This window comes from Rhinopithecus roxellana, chromosome 9 (genome assembly GCF_007565055.1).
Source record: "Rhinopithecus roxellana isolate Shanxi Qingling chromosome 9, ASM756505v1, whole genome shotgun sequence".
NCBI classification, from domain to species: Eukaryota; Metazoa; Chordata; class Mammalia; order Primates; family Cercopithecidae; genus Rhinopithecus; species Rhinopithecus roxellana.
Window position 1 is genome coordinate 134061272 of NC_044557.1, and position 17466 is coordinate 134078737.

At 39.4% G+C, this 17466-nt stretch overlaps 1 protein-coding gene across 1 annotated transcript in view; it reads right to left on the bottom strand.

The window, feature by feature from the left end:
* Positions 1 to 17466, bottom strand: part of MCMDC2 (minichromosome maintenance domain containing 2) — a 50934-nt gene that overhangs the window by 24940 nt on the left and 8528 nt on the right. The window contains exons 8-11 of the mRNA XM_030937305.1: positions 15890 to 16015; positions 12811 to 13048; positions 5556 to 5761; positions 319 to 485 (exon numbers count right to left, since the gene is read on the bottom strand). Of these exons, the coding sequence (XP_030793165.1) occupies positions 319 to 485; positions 5556 to 5761; positions 12811 to 13048; positions 15890 to 16015 (737 nt within the window). The remainder of the gene's footprint in view (positions 1 to 318; positions 486 to 5555; positions 5762 to 12810; positions 13049 to 15889; positions 16016 to 17466) is intronic.

A 17466-nucleotide genomic window follows, 5' to 3' on the forward strand; every position in this document is an offset into this window, starting at 1 on the left:
TAATTTAAGGTAATTTTTTAATAATCTGGGAACTTTTTGGTGATTGATTTGTTAAAGCCTCTTTACTGAGTATTTTTCTATACATTATTCATTAAAGCCTCTCCAGTTACCTATTCAAATAGTAATTTCCAGTGAGCAGATATCTGGCTCACTACATGGCTAAAAAACATTACAATTTGTAAACAATTGGGTCATCAGGTAGTTCTGGTACTCAATGAAGTATAGAAACAGGTTAATAACAAAAATATTAAGATGTATTAAATTTGTGAGTTAATTCCTTGAACAACATTCTAACAATAAAATATACATATACCTTACCATCTGACCAATTAGAGTGTTGATTTTCTGTGCATTTCTCCTTGAAGATGAATCCATATCAACGAAAGACCAAAAACTGCACTGAACTGGAAAAGTCATCTGTTGATCAATATCCTCCCCAAGCTTCTTTCCTGGGATGTACACTGTGATGTTTCTGCTCTCCAGAACTAAGTCAGAAGATATTACCCATTTGTTATGTAAGTTAATTTTGGTCTAAATGTCTACAAATTAATAACGTATTATTATATAGATTTATACTGTGCAGACTTTGGATAGTGAAAGAAAGTAAATTTGATTGTTTTGCAAGACAATGCTCTAGGTTCTGCCATAAAAAATACATATTTGAAGCCTTATGTGTCCCATGACTTGATGAGAACCAGGAGTCCAAAGCACATAGCTGGAATTGTGGCGGGGCACCTGAGTGGACTAGTCAGGGAGCTAAGAGATTGGTCATATAATACAGACTTACAAGAGAGGGTAAAATTAAATCATGTTCTTTTATGTGGGGAAAATGATAGAAAGCAGGCCATCCATGTGGGAGTGAAAGAGGAAAAGACAGAGATAATATGAACTACAATGACTGGGGGGAAATACATCTCAAATTCAACATGTTCAAAACCAAATTCATTGTCCCCCACCTCCCACTTAAAATCCAAACAAAAAATATGTAGCACTTTGGGAGGCTGACATGGGGGTATTGTTTGAGCCCAGGACTTTGAGACCAGCCTGGGCAACGTGGCAAGACTCTGTTACTACAAAAAATTAGCCAAGCATTGTGGCATGTTACTGTGGTCCCAGCTACTTGGGAGGCTGAGGTGAGAGAACTGCTTGAGCCCAGGACTTTGAGGGTGCAGTGAGGTATGATGAAACCACTGCACTCCACCCAGGGCAACAGAGTAAGACCCTGTTTAAAAAAAAAAAAAAGAAAGAAAGAAAGAAGAAGAAGGAAGAAGGAGAATAAGAAGAAAGAGGCCAGGGCCATCACAAAGGACCACATATCATTTGATTCCATTTATAGTCAGCCATCTATATATAAAGGTCTGTCTGCATCTGTAGATTTAACCAACGGCTGATGAAAAATATTCAATAAATAAATAAAACAATAACAACAATACAAAACAACACAGTATAACAATTTGCAAAGCATTTACATTGTATTGACTATTATAAGTAATCTAGAGATGATTTAAAGTATATGGGAGGATGTGCACAGATTATATGCAAATTCTCTGCCATTTTATATAAGGGACTTGAGCATCTGTCGATTTTGGTATCTGCAGAGGCCCTGGAACCAATCCCTGGAGAATACTGAGGGAAGACTGCCTATGCAATGTTCAGAATAGGCAAATACACAGAAACAGAAAGCAAATAGTGTTTGCCAGGGACTGTGTGGGAGTAGGTGACGGGAGGCAGGGACTGGGGGTTGACTGGTAAAGGGTATGGGGGTTCCTTTTGGGGTGATGAAAATATTCTGAAGTTAGTGGTAATAGTAGCACAACTCTGTGAATATAATGAAAAGCACTTTACTGTATACTTTCAGTGGTGAATTGTATGATGTGTGAATCTCAAGAAAACTGTTACAAAAAATGTAATAGTAGTATTGCCATTCTAAATAAAAATTAAAATGTTATATTGCCATACATTTTACCTTTTATCTTTATATTGTACAATACTTTTATCTTTATGTTGTATAATGCAAATATATGGGCATTTATCTCATAAGTGGAACCAATAGTACTTTGCACATGCATATGTATTTTGTTTTTACCAGAACAGTGGAAATACTGCACAAAACAATTTTTATTTTACCTCTTGATATGCATACATTTCACCAACACTCTCTACCTTCAGCTTACTGATAAGTGAGGAAGGACTGAAAAGACAAGGCTATGGATTTGCCCTATCTTTCCCTTTCCTCCTGTGTCATCATTTTCAGTGTAAGTGGTTGGCAAATACAGGGAACCAACCAAGTAAGAAAGAGGATGATAGGGCTACTTGGTAATGTGTGTTTCTTGAAAGGCCGTTGCCTTCTTTCTGCATTAGAAGCACATCTAGTTCAAATGAAAAGCATGGCCACTTGGGGTTATTAGCACTCCCTCTTACTCAGTTGAAAATGTGTTGATATGGAACTATAGGCACTGGCTTATAGTGCACCTATGACACATGGGAGTCCAGCAACAATCAAAGAAAGTACAAATTGAGTGAGTTATGAAAGCTGCATAGTGATCACAAATGCTGTATGAAATAGTGCAGGAAGGCACAGTAAAAACAGGCATCCATGTGTCTCCTCTACTCACAGTCAAGTGCCATTATCTCATTGGACTTCCTTATAATACAAAGATAAAATTATTAAAAATTTGAAGATGATGACAGAGTTTTAAACCACATTCCAAGCTCTTGTGGGGAGAGGACATACTAGCAGGGCCAGCTTCATGAGTGTGGAACAAGTGCAGTTGTACTGAGGCCCTCCTCTGTACCAGCCAGATGTTCCACCATCCTTTGATGAGAAAAACTCCTTTTCCCACTGACTAACTTTGGTGCTGTAGTCAAAAATCAATTGACTATAAAATGTGGGTCTATTTCTATAGTCTCTGATATGGTTTGGCTGTGTCCCCACCCAAATCTCACCATGAATGCCCATGGATTGTGGGAGGGGCCTGGTGGGAGGTAACTGAATCATGGGGGCAGGTCTTTCCGGCACTGTTCTCGTGATAGTGAATAAGTCTCACAAGATCTGATAGTTTTAAAAAGGGGAGTTTCCCTGCACAAGCTCTTTTCTCTTGTCTGCCACCATGTGAGATGTGCCTTTCACCCTCCACCATGATTGTGAGGCCTCCTCAGCCATGTGGAACTATAAGTCCAATAAACTTCTTTCTTTTGTAAATTGTCCAATCTCAGGTATATCTTTATAAGCAACATGAAAACAGACTAATACACCCTCATTTTGTTTTGATTGTTTTTTTTTTTTTTTGTAGAGATGGGGTCTCAGTGTGTTGCCCAGGATGGTCTGGAACTCCTGGCCTCCAGCAATCCTCTTGCCTCAGCCTCCCAAAGTGCTGGGATTCCAGGTGTGAGCCACTGGGCACAGCTAATTTCTGTATTCTCTTATAAAGTGAAGCAATATGCTGTGTCCCCTGAGCACACTTGTACATTCACGCTGGTATGCCAAGAAGGCAGGGCTCTGACTGCTGTTTGCCCAGTCCATGGCTGTCCATATCCTTGCTAGTTATAAATGTGGCCCAACCAGCATTACTCTAATACAGAACCAAACAACAACATTATAAGGAAAAAACTCTACACATCAATATCTCTCATGAACATAGATTTTAAAAATCCTCAACAAAAATAGTAGCATATCAAATCCAACAACGTAGAAAAAGAATTATATAGCATGACCAAGTAAGCTTTATCCCAGGTATGCAAGGCCGGTTCGATATTCAAAAATCAATTAATGTAATCCATCATATCAACAGGCTAAATGAGAAAAATCATATGATTGATGATGGCAGGAGGCAGACAGGTTCCTGGGCAGATAGGGGCAGGTCCTTGGTGGAACTCAACCTTCAGGCAAGAGACAGCTTGAAGCCTGAAAACCAGGCTGCCAGTTCTGGGTGGAGTCCACCACCTGGAGTGAGAACATCCTTGATGCCTTTCAGCCAATCAGATGGTGTTTTTCTGGGCCCACCCATGGACCAATCAGCATGTACTTCCTCCATTCTTAGCCCATAAAAACCCCAGAGTCAGCCAGACTCAGACACAGGTTGGGACTACCTGTGCCTATGGGTAGGAGCTACTAACTTCGGGTCTCCTGTCCACTGAAAGCTGTTCTGCCATGCAATAAAACTCTTCTCCACCTTGCTCACCCTCCAGTTGTCCACATAAGCTAATTCTTCCTGGACATGGGACAAGAACTTGGGACCTGTTGAATGGCAGGTGCGAAAAGGGCTATGACACTCCCCTGGCAGGGTTGTTGAGTGGCAGGCAGGAGCAAAAAGGGCTGTGACACTTTCCTAGTCAGCTTGCTGAGCTGTGAGTGGTGACACATTCTTGTTTGTTGGACTGCGGGACTGAAGATCAATGACCCTTCTGGAGGCCCAGTCCTCAGGATTTCCTGAGTCAGAGCTGTAACACTATAATCCTCCTGCCTTCTGTCGGCCTTGGGCAGCTGTCCCATGACAGAAAGTGACAATGGGCTGGGCCAGCCCAGGAGCCACGGGCCGGAGTAAGGCAGTGGACTGAAAGAGCTGTTAACATGTGCCCCCCATCCACTGAGCTGTGGGCAACAGGAACGAGAGACCTGTAGCATGCTTCCCTGCAACCCCTTGGAGCTCCACTGTTGCTGGTGTCTCCAAGTTTTCGGATGCCACCCCGTTCCCCTCACCCAGACACCAGGGCCCTCAGTAGAAGCCACTTGCAGTATGCCTATTCCAGCTACAGCCACGCATGAAGCCAGCACCTGGAGCTGCCTGCCCTGCCACAGCACCTGGTATGCCTGGCTATGTGCAGTGGCTGGACCCTGTGCTTGCTCACTCACACACCCCTCGCTGTTCCACTCCTGGCTTGCCCTCAGCAGGCATGGGATCTGGACTGGTAGTGTGAGCCAAGTGCAGCCTGCCGGGCCCGAGTGAGCAGAACATGTCCAGCAGGCAGGAGCGAAACTCAAGCAGAGGTGCTGCTGGACATAGAGGTTTCTGGCTTGAGAAGCAACACCCGAAGGATCCTGTGACATGATCATATTAACAGATGCAGCAAAGCATTTGACAAAATCCAATATCCATTTATGATTAAAAACAAAAAAACGCTCAGAAAATTAGGAATAGAGAAGAACTTCCACTGATAAAGAATGTCTACAAAAAATGTTCAGCTAATATCATACTTCATGGTGAGAAATTTGAAGCTTTCCCACTCAGATCAGGAACAAGGCGAGGATGTCCTCTCTCTTAACACCACTTTTCAACTTTATACTGGAAGTGGTAGCTAATGCTATAAGACAAGAAGAGGAAATAAATCTGGTCCATTACAAGCTCATGTGTTAGCACACTGAGAGCAAAGGCTAAAACTGCGCATTTGCACATTAAATTTCTGTTTTTGCTTATAAAACCAAAATGAGAAATGGCATCTAACATAATTTCTCAAACCCTCAAACATCTGCAATACTATCTTAACTGTTAAGTATCTCAACATGGATGAGAGTATAAGTTAAACAGGTGAAAATTAATTTTACAAATATTGTTTACCTGATTGAAGCTGTTCAAGTTTATCTTTTTTGTGTGAAGCCAAGTCTCCTATAAAGCAGATGCCACCTTTAGCTAGCAAAGCACTGCCAGCCTGAATGCTAACTGCTCCAGTTCCATACTTATTCCTGGATAGAGTGGGAAAAATTTCAGTAGAGACTAGATGACGTATACCACGGGGAACAAGGTTTATGCTAAAATTCAGAAGCCTAGGAAAAAAAAAATAAACTTTTCATTACTATTACTTAATTTTCAAAAGTCACAATGTGTTACATTAAATTTAATTTTATTCTGTGTTTACTGAGCACCTGTGATACACCAGCTATTGTGCTAGGGATAAAAATATATTTGACTAACATGGTGAAATCCCGTCTATACTGAAAATACAAAAATTAGCCAGACGTGCTAGTGCATGCCTGTAGTCCCAGCTACTCAGGAGGCTGAGACACAAGAATCATTTGAACCTGGAAAGCAGAGCTTTCAATGAGCCAAGATCATGCACTCCAGCCTGGGTGACAGAGTGAGATTCTGTCTCAAAAAACAAAACAAAAAAGTATATACAAGACTTGGACCTTAACTTGGAAAGCTCACAGTCTAAAAAGAGAGATATAAAAAACTAAAACACAATGTGATAAGTACTAAAAAAAATGTCTTCATCCTGGTGACAGAGCAAGACTCCGTCTTAAAAAAAAAAAAAAAAAAAGTCTTTAGAACATCCATGGTGGCCAGGTGTAGTGGCTTACAACTGTAATCCCAATACTTTGGAGGCTGAGGCAGGCGGATCACTTGAGGTCAGGAGTTCGAGACCAGCCTGGCCAAAATGGCAAAATCCCATCTCTACTAAAAACACAAAAATTAGCTGGGCCTGTAATTACATGCCTGTAATCCCAGCTACTGGGAGGCTGAGGCAGGAGAATTGCTTCAACCTGGGAGGTGGACATTTCAATGAGCCGAGATCACTTCACTGCACTCTGGCCTGGGTGACAGAGCAAGACTGTCTCAAAAACAACAACAACAAAAGAACATCCATGGGAGTATTATTTCTTCTTGGAAGGGAATCAGAGAAAGTTATAGAGAGATGACGTTTGAATTAGGCCTTCTTTTTATGGATTGCTTTCTTTTGCCTATTCAGAATTTTTGCATTAGGCTTTCTAGCATCCCATCAAAACTATCACTCTGCTGTTTCTGTATCATTGCAATTGTGGGTTTTTTTGTTTGTTTGTTTTTGCTTTGTTTTGTTTTGAGTCTCTCTGAGGCACAAAGGCTGGAGTGCAGTGGCGTGATTTCAGCTCATCGCAACCTCTGCCTGTCACTAGGCTGGAGTGCAATGGAACAATCTCAGCTTCCAATCTCCACCTCCCAGGCTTAAACGATTCTCCTTCCTCAGCCTCCCAAGTAGCTGGGACCACAGGCACAAGTCACCGTGCCGGCTCAATTTTTTTTTTTTTTTTTTTTTTTGTAGAGATGGGTTTCACCATGTTGCCCAGGCTGGCCTTGAACTCCTGAGCTCAAATGATCCTCCTGCCTTGGCCTCCCAAAAAGTGCTGGGATTACAGACTTGAGCCACTGTGTCCAGCCAAATTTTTTTTTTCTTTTAAGAGACAGAGTCTCACTCTGTCATGCAAGCTGGAATGCAATGATACAGTCATAGCACACACAGCCTCAAACTCCTGGACTCATATAAGCCTGCCTGCTCAGTCTCCCAAGTAGCTGGAACTACAGGCATGAGGCACCTGTCTGTCTCATGGCAATTCTTGATATGTCATTTTGGTTTCTAACCTCTTTGCTAATTGCCTCAGTCTCTTCATATTCCAAATTTAAATTCTGAAAAAGGAATATTATTACCTTAGCTTAGCTTTCAAATCCTTGCCACAGAAATTATAGCTTCCTAGTGCAATCAACTATGATGAGTAGACATAGACATGTGACACAAAAGGGGGTGATACAAAAGTAGTCACAGACATGCAATGCAAAAGAGGGTGAGATGTGGATAGGTAGATGGTATAAAATATGTCTAGCGCATGTACCATTCTAAGGAATTTGGATGTTTGAAGATATATAAAATGAGACAGTGATATTTAGAAAGAAACTTTTGCAAGCCTATAAGGAGTGGTTCTCAACCACAGCCTGCACTAACCTTACCTGGAGAGATTTAACAAATTCCAATGCCAAGTGCCACCCCAAACCACTTAAATTAGAAACTCTGGGGGTGAGACACAGTGATAAATATTTTTTTAAAATTCTCTCAGGTGATTCTAATAGGCAGCTAGGCTGAGCACTTAGTGATATGGAACAATGAGCCTCAAATTTGGCTACACATTGGAACTGGCTAAGGAACTTCTAAAACTACTGATACACAGAAAGTCACAGAATACAAAGTCAAAATACAAAAATCAATTGTATTTCTATATATTCATAGTAAACAATTGAAAATGAAGTTAAGAAAACACTACCATTTTAGTAGCATCAAAAATATCAAATATTTTTAGAACCAATTTAACAAAATATTTGCATGACCTTTATAAAAACATCGCTGAGAGAAATTAAAGAAGACCTAAATAAATGGAGAGATATGCCACATTCATGGATTGGAAGACTCAATATTATTAAGATGTTAATTCTCCCTGAAATTGATTTACAAGTTTAATACAGTTCCAATCAAAATATTCAAAGGCTTGTTTTTGGTTGGTATTAACATACTGATTTGGCTGGGCACAGTGACCCACATCTGCAATCCCAGCACTTTGGGAGGCCGAGGCAGGAGGATTGCTTGAGCCTGAGAGTGCAAGACCAGTCTAGGTAATATGGCAAGAGCTCATCTCTACAAAAAACTAAAAAGTTAACCAGACGTGGTGGTGCATGCCTCTGTTCCCAGCTACTCAGCAGGCTGGGGTGGGAGGATCATTTGAACCCAAGAGTTTGAGGCTGCAATGAGTCATGATTGTGCCACTGCACTCAAACTTGGGCAACAGACCGTGACCCTGTCTCAAAAAATAAAAATAAACTAATTCTAAAATTTATTTAAAAATGCAAAGGATCTAAAATTGTTTTAATACTTAAAATGAAGGATAAAGTTGCATTACCTGATTTCAAGACTGAACATAAAGCTACAATAATCAAGAGAGTGCAGTATTGGTATAAGTATAGAACAATAGATCAAAGTATTAGAAAAGAGAGTTCAAAAAGATTTACATCCAGTTCAATTTTATACCCAGATTCTGCCTAGTTCAATTGAATTTGAACAATGGTATCAAAACAATTTAATGGGGAAAGGAAAATCTTTTCAACAATTAGTGTGGAAAAATTGGATAAATGCATAGGACAAACATTAACTCATACCTCCTACCAATCTCTGGGAGATTAAGGCAGGAGGATTGTTTGAGCCTGAAAGTTTGAGACCAGCCTAGCAAGACTTACCTCTACATAAATAAATAGTAAACTAAAACTATAATGTTTCTAGAAGAAAACATTTAAAAACTCTTCATGACCTTGGGATAGACAAAGATTTCTTCTTTTTTTTTTTTTTTTGAGACAGGGTCTCGTGGTATCACCCAGGCTGGAGTGCAGTAGCACAATCTCTGCTCACTGTAACCTCCGCCTCCAGGGTTCAAATGATTCTCCTGCCTCAGCCTCCCCAGTAGATGAGATTACAGGCACGCACCACTATGCCCCACTAATTTTTTTTTTTTTTTTTTTTTTTTAGTGGAGACAGGGTTTCACCATGTTGGCCAGCTGGCCTCGAACTCCTGACCTCAGGTGATCCACCCACCTCAGCCTCCCAAAGTGCTGGGATTATAAACATGAGCCACCGTGCCCAGCCAGACAAGGATTTCTTAAACAGAAGTCAGAAAACACTAAGCATAAAAGTAAATAATAAATTGAATTTCATCAAAACTAAAAAGTCTGCTCATCAAAGATACCTTTAGACAATTTTTAAAAAGCTTTATACCTGGAGAAAAATTTTATAATACATATATTTGACAGAGGACATGCATCCAGAACAACTAAACTAAAAGATGAACACACACTTTATAAAAACAGACACTTCATAAAAAGAGATACATGAGTGGCCAATAAGCACATTAAAAAGAGTTCAAATCAATAGTCATCTCAGAAACGCAAATTGGAACAATGACATATCATTTCATTTCCACTAGTATGGCTAAAATGAAAAGGGCTCACAACACCAAATGTTGGTGAAGATGGAAACAAGAGGAACTTTTTACATTATTGGTAGGAATGTAAAATGGTACAACCACTTTGGAAAACTGGCAATTTCTTTTCTTTCTTTTCTTTTCTTTTTTTTTTCTTTTCTTTTCTTTTCTTTTCTTTCTTTCTTTCTTTTTTCTTTCTTTCTTTCTTTCTTTCTTTCTTTTCTTTCTTTCTTTCTCTCGTTCTCTCTCTTTCTCTCTCTTTTCTCTCTCTCTTTCTCTCTTTCCCTCTCTCTCTCTCTTCTCTCTCTCTCTTTCTCTCTTTCCCTCTTTCTTTCTTTCTGAGTCTTGCTCTGTTGCCCAAGCTGGAGTGCAGTGGCACTGTCTTCACTCACTGCAACCTCCACCTCCTGGGTTCAGTTTTCATGTCTCAACTTCCCAAGTGTAGCCGGGTCTACAAGTACATGCCACCATACCCGAATAATTTTTGTATTTTTAGTAGAGATGGGGTTTCCCCACATTGGCAAGGTTGGTTTCAAATTCCTGACCTCAGGTGATCTGCCTGCCTCAGCCTCCCAAAATGCATGGATTACAGGCGTGAGCCACTGCGCCCGGCCAACTAGCAGTTGCTTACAAACTTATAGGCCAGGCACAGTGGCTCATGCCTGTAATCCCAGCACTTTGGGAGGCTGAGGTGGGTGGATTACCTGAGGTCAGGAGTTCGAGACCAGCCGGGCCAATGTGATGAAACCCATCTTTACTGAAAATACAAAAATTAGCCAGGTGTGGTGGCATGTGCCTGTAATCCCAGCTACTAGGGAGGCTCAGACAGGGAAATTGCTTGAACCTGGGAGAAGGAGGTTGCAGTGAGCTGAGATTGTGCCATTGCACTCCAGCCTGGGCAACAAGAGTGAAACTCTGTCTCAAAAAAAAAAAAAAAAAAAAAAAAGTTATACATCTACCTTATGACCCAGCAATTCCACTCCTAGGTATTTACCCAAGATAATGAAAATACATGTCCACAAAAAGGCTTGTGCAAGAATGTTTACAGCAGCTTTATTAGTAATAGTCAAAACATGCAAAACCAAATGACTTCCACTATGAGAACAGATAAACAAATTTTGGAACATTTGTATAATGAAATGCTACTCATCAACAGAAACAATGAACTACTGATGTACACAATTGGATCAATTCAAAAATATTTCATTGAGTAAGAGACAGTAGACCCAAAAGAGGATGCACTGTATGATTTCATTATCTGAAGTTCAAGAACAGGAAAATTAATCTATGGTGACAGAAATCACCAGTGAAGATAGGAACTGATTGGAAGAGGGAAGGAGGGAAATTTCTGGGGTGATAGAAATGTTCTATATCTCATTGTTGTGGTGATTAAAGGAGTGTATGTTATTTGTCAAAACTCAGTGTTTTTAGTGATAATAAGATCTGATTCTTTCACTGTGTGTAAATTTTACCTAAAAAGAAAAAACAAACCAATCTCTCACAGAGCCCCAAATATCATTTAAAAATGTCAAAAGATTAATGGCAAACAGAAAAAGAGAGAAAGGCCTCAATTTACATGCATCAAAAATCAATAAAAAAACACAACATAACAAAAACAATGATCAAGAATGGAAGGTTCATAGAAAAAAATACATATTTAATAAGTTTTATATGATGCCAAAATTATTTCCAATTAAATAAATGCAAATTAAAATAAAATACAATTTTCTACCTATCAGATGGCAATTTGTTTTTTTTTTTTTGAGACAGAGTGTCTGCCGCCCAGGCTGGAGTGCAGTGGTGTGATCTCAGCTCATTGCAACCTCCGCCTCCTGGGTTCCAGCAATTCTCCTGCCTCAGCCTCCTGAGTAGCTGGGACTACAGGTGCGTGCCACCACGCCTGGCTAGTTTTTTGTATTTTTAGTAGAGATGGGGTTTCACCATGTTAGCCAGGATGGTCTCAATCTCCTGACCTCATGATCCACCTGCCTCGGCCTCCCAAAGTGCTGGGATTACAGGCCTGAGCCACCACGCCCAGCCCAGATTGCAAAATTTTAAAGTTTATAATGAGGTGAGAGGATCGCTTGAGCCCAGGAGTTCAGCCTTAGCTACATAGGGAGACTTTGTTTATATAAAAAATGTAAAAATTAGCCCAGTGTAGTGGTGTGCACCTGTAGTCACAGCTACTCAGGAGGCTGAGGATGGAGGTTCACTTGAGCCCAGGAGGTTGACACTGTTGTGAGTCATGATCATGCTACTGCATCCCAGCCTGGGTGACAGAGTGAGACCCTGTCTCAAAAAATAATGATAACAAAAATATAAGTTTGATAATACCCAGAGTTGGTGAGGCTGTGAGGAAACAAATACTCTCATATTCTGCCAGTAGAAGAATAAAGTGGTACAATCTGGGCATTTGGTACCATATTTACATCACCAGTGGCAATTTAATTTTAGCAAAACATAATCTGTTCAATTAAATTACTGTTAATTTGAATTTTATTTTTTTATTTTAAATTCATTTTGTAAATTTATTTTTTGCTTTGAAACTGCATACAAGATACTAAATAAGGAGTTTATTCCTAGCTTTGTGAATATTTAAGCAACTTTTTAAGGAAAGGGTACTTGCTAGTGGGGAGCCACAAAATGCTAAGTAGAGGCTTACTCCAAAGTTAGGATGATATTCCCCCCAAACAGTAATTATGACACTTCTGACAGCCTTATTTGGATGCAGTGAGTCAATATTATTGATGGAATATTGAAGAAAAATAAGAAAATGGTTAGTTTGTTCCTTAGGGGGAAGATTATTCAAAATAAAGTACAGAAACAGCATACAGAGCTAGGGATAAGGGGAAAGGAAGGCTGGGAAGGATGCAATTATTTACAAAGGTCTGAGTGAGGAAATGGTTTGAAAATTGGAGTAATTCGACTTATCAGTTATCAATTTATCTTTCAAAGGTTTTGAATTTTATTGATAAAGATTGATTTAAGTACTTATATTGGCTCAGAAAAATTCTAAATATTCTTCTTTTAATAATGCTCATGGAAAGGATGTATGCAAATCTGTGACCAATTAATATTTGTAAAAATTCATGTCACGTATTTACCTGTCTATGAGTAGAGTATCACTTGTTAAAATTAAAATATCCAGGCAATCTTCCAGTTCCTTGTTACGGTCAGTTGTCTGTACTAGACTCATCAACAAACAGAGCTTGAGCAAATTGTAAGTTCCAGGAGGGGTAATTTGTGATGCAAAGATATTGGCAAGAATTGCTGTAAACTTCCAGCATGAGCTGGAAGTTAAGGAGAGGAGACACCTGAAATTGTCACTAATTCCTGAAGGAACTGAAAGTAAATATTAACATATATATTAGAAAGGGGTTTAAAACAAGACAACATTATAGATATTTGACTCCCTTTATCTAAAATGTTATCAAATTATAGTTCTAATAATACCATATTCTTTTTTTTTTAGAGACAGGATCTTGTTATGTTTCCCAGGCTGGTCTTGAACCCCTGGCCTCAACTGATTCCCCTGCTTTGGCCTCCCAAAGGGCTATGATTACAGGCCTGAGCCACCATGCTTGGCCTTTAAATTCTTAGAATGATATTAAATTATTATTCGAGGTCATGCTAGTTTACCATTTCTACCTCAGGGAATGTAATACAAGGAAGAAGTCACCCTTTGTGTCCACATAGATTGGCTGTGGGTTGCAGGCAAATCCCTCATTCTTCTCCTTTTAAGATCTATGTGAGCAAACCAGTACATGGAGTGCCTGCATTGCTGTGTTTGCTCCTATATTTCTATGTATCACCTTCAAAGAGGAATAATAAGCAGAATGGGAAATATTTGAATGTTGCTGTTAAACAGAAAGATTTACATTCCACTACTTTGAAAGCACTGTACTGTAGTATACTGCAAAATTCTAGATCTTCTCCATCCTCTCACCCTCCACCTCCTGAAAGGAATGAGTGATTTATCCAATTGGTAATGTGGTGGAACAGCTGTGCATGTATAACCTAGTCCCATTCTCCTTCTTTCTGGGCTGCCATCAAAAAGCAATGATTTCCTCTAACTCATCCATGCCCATGGACTAAGAGAGGCCTACTTTAGTCTAGCTCTTGCCACATTTGGGTAGTTAAATATGTCTCATTCTGGAGTTCAGCATAAGAAAGCACACTCTCCATCTACAGAAAAGTCATGTTCTGCTACCAAATCAATAAATTCTAAAACACTTAGCAGAAAATATTTAAAAGATCACTAAACCCTCTATAATTCATCAGTGCTTTCTTTCTTTAACATTTTTGTTCTTTTAAGAAGCTTTTCTCTTCAAGAAAGTAGAAGTATTTAGAATCTACTTGCATTTAAATTCAACTTGGGTGTCTATTACTACTGATGATTACCCACAGTATGGAAGCCAAAGAAACTTCATCCTGGGCCAGGCGTGGTGGCTCATGCCTGTAATTCCAGCACTTTGGGAGGCCGAGGTGGGCAGATCAGGTCAGGAGTTCGAGACTAGCCTTGTCAACATGGTGAAACCCCGTTTCTACTAAAAATACAAAAATTAGCTGGGCGTGGTGGTGAGCACCTGTAATCCCAGCCACTCAGGAGGCTGAGGCAGGAGAATCCCTTGAACCCAGGAGGTGGAGGTTGCAGTAAGCCAAGATAGCGTCACTGTACCCCAGCCTGGGCAACAGAGCAAGACTCCGTCTCAAAAAAACAAAAAAAAAAAAAAAGAAAGAAAAAGAAAAAGAAAAGAAACTTCATCTTGGAAGCTAATCTGCCATGTTGACTTCTGATAAACCCCAGATCTGTGAATGCTGGGAGATTGCCAGTTGATCTATTGTTCCTCAAGCAAGAGCACATACTTATCATAAATCCTGCCCTTAGATCAATCAACCTTGATAAATTAATACTTACTGTAAATCCTGTCCTTAGATCAATTCCTATCCAATCCCTCTGAAGCATGTGTACTCCTTCCCTATATAATTCCTGGGTCTGGGGGTAATAGCATGGAGATCTACCTGTCTTGCGGCTGCCCAAGATCATGCTTCTGTCCTTAAGTTCCCCAGTAAAACCATCCTATAATGACAAGCTGGACTTGTCTGCCTGCTTTGGTTTCTCAGGTCCTTCTGCATTTGGGGATCACTTTGAATATATATAGCCCATTCAGGGAACATACAGATTACAAAAAAATCCAACTCTATTCAAGATTTAACCAGCCTTTTCTATATTTAGATACTTGTGAGCCAAGTTGAAAGAACAGGTCTGCTCTCCACTTTTGTTTACATAGTGCTAACGCATGTTGGAGTTGGTAAAGGAAATTATCAGTAATAAAGGTGATATTTTGGTCCTCATCTGCCTTTATCTTATTTCTTGATTTGGTTCAGAATTCAGTTGAGGAAAAGGATGCTTTTTTTTTTTATTTTTTTATTTTTATTTTTGAGACGGAGTCTCATTCTATCATCCAGGCTGGAGTGCAGTGGTGCAATATTGCCTCACTGCAACCTCTGCCACCCAGGTTCAACCGATTCTCCTGCCTCAGCCTCCCAAGTAGCTGGGATTACAGGCACCTGCCACCGCCGCGCCTGGCTACTTGCTACTTTTGTATTTTTAGTAGAGACGGGGGGTGGGGGGGGGGTGGCGGGTCTCACCATCTTGGCCAGGCTGGTCTTGAACTCCTGACCTCGTGAGCTGCCCACCTTGGCTTCCCAAAGTGCTGGGATTACAGGTGTGAGCCACAGCGCCCAGCCAAGGATGCTATTTTATTGAGCTCTCCTTCTCAGACCACAACAGTTAACCCAGAATTGCCTTGGCTAGTGGTATAGAAAAATCCTTTGACTAATCTCTAATCCTGAAACATTTTTCTCATTATTAATTATTTTAAAACTTAAAATAAGGCTTAGCCCAAAGAAAGGAGTCCTGCATGCTAGAAAGTTTCCACAACATTATCCTGTTTTATTTCCTTCATGTACTTATTATCTGAAATTGTCTTTTGCTTACTTTACATGTTTATTGACTGTCTGCCATATGATTTAAGAGCAGAAACTTTGACTGTCCTGTTTACAACTGTATTCTTAGTGCTTAAAAGAATGCCTAGCACATAGGCAAACAATACTTATCTGCGGAACAAATAGATTTAAATTTAAATATTTGTTAATATATAATACTAAAATTTTCCTTACCTTTTGAATTACAAAAAGTTATGCTATTTGCTTCTATACAGACAGCAGTTTGTGAAGCTTTTACACAGGTTGGAATTCCAATAATTTTATATTCATTTCCTATATTCATTTTATTCACTGATTCATCTAAAATTATTAAAAACAGAAGAAAATGCATATTCACTAAATGAACTTTGTACATGAACATATGGTTCAAAGATCCAGAACTAGTAACAATTCAGTAGTTGAGTTAGGAGTATTTTTGTTTAGCATAATATCCATATAAAGTGACACTAATAATATAAACTGATGCAATTTTATTGCTGATAAATTTTGATTCTTATTTGCAATGATGAATTTAACTTCGAGAAGCATGTGATATAGCAACTAGACACTCTTCTATAACATGGTCAAAAGAAAATAAAATTATTCCATATAAGATGAAACATTTTTCCATTCAATGAAAAGGAATGTTAATAAAAATGACCTTATAAGTGATCATTTTATTTGAGAGGAAAATAATTTTACTGTCTACAATACATGTAAGTACTTGTAAAAACATTATTTAACTATAAAATATGTGTTTTTTTGTTTGTTTTTGAGACTAAGTCTTGCTCTGTTGCCCAGGCTGTAGTGCAGTGGCACAATCAGCTCACTGTAACCTCAAATTCTAAGGTTCAAGCAATCCTCCTGCCTCAGCCTCCTAAAGTGTTGGGATTACAGGTGTAAACCACCATGCTCAGCCTGTAAGATATTCTTATCTGTATTTTATATATGAAGAAACCGAGAGGTTACATGGCTTGCACAAAGCTAAACAGTAAGAAGCAGAACTGAAATTCACATTTAGGTTTGCCTACCTACAAAGTCTACCCTCTGTATTATACTAGGTTCCTCTCTCATACCTAGAGTTTGGGCAACACTTTGCATGAGTTCAAAATTTATTTTAAAAAACACATAAAAAATTTTGATCCTCCATGCCACAGTTAGAAGTTGGTTGGTTGTAAAGCTATGAAAGAAAGGTTTACAGGAAGGAGCAAGGGTTAACTTATCTCTGTGATCAGAGTGGTCTTCCTTTTTTTCTCTTTTCTCTCTAGCCCCAGAGAGCTGAACAATAACTCCAATATTTATGTAAGACACACACACAGGACAATAGGAGATCCCATTGTCTTAAAACAACTGTGGCCCTGGGACTTAGCTCAGTGCTTGGGACACAGTAGGTCCTAATATCATTTTAAGTAAGTGTTGTATGACTGAATGAATAATTGATATATTAACTAAATATGACTCTTTTAAAACACTCAAGAATTAAATGACTTGTGATTCTTAAGATATAGAAGTACCATTTATACTTATAAGCATAAACAAGTCAATGGCTTTTTTTCTGAGATGGAGTCCCATTGTGTTGCCCAGGCTGGTATGCAGTGGCATGATAATGGCTCACAGCAGCCTCTGCTTCCCGGGTTCAAGCGATTCTCCTGCCTCAGCACCCTGAGTAGCTGGGATTACAGGTGTCCGTCACCAAGCCTGGCTAATTTTTGTATTTTTAGTAGAGATGGAGTTTCACCATGTTGGCCAGGCTGGTCTTGAACTCCTGACCT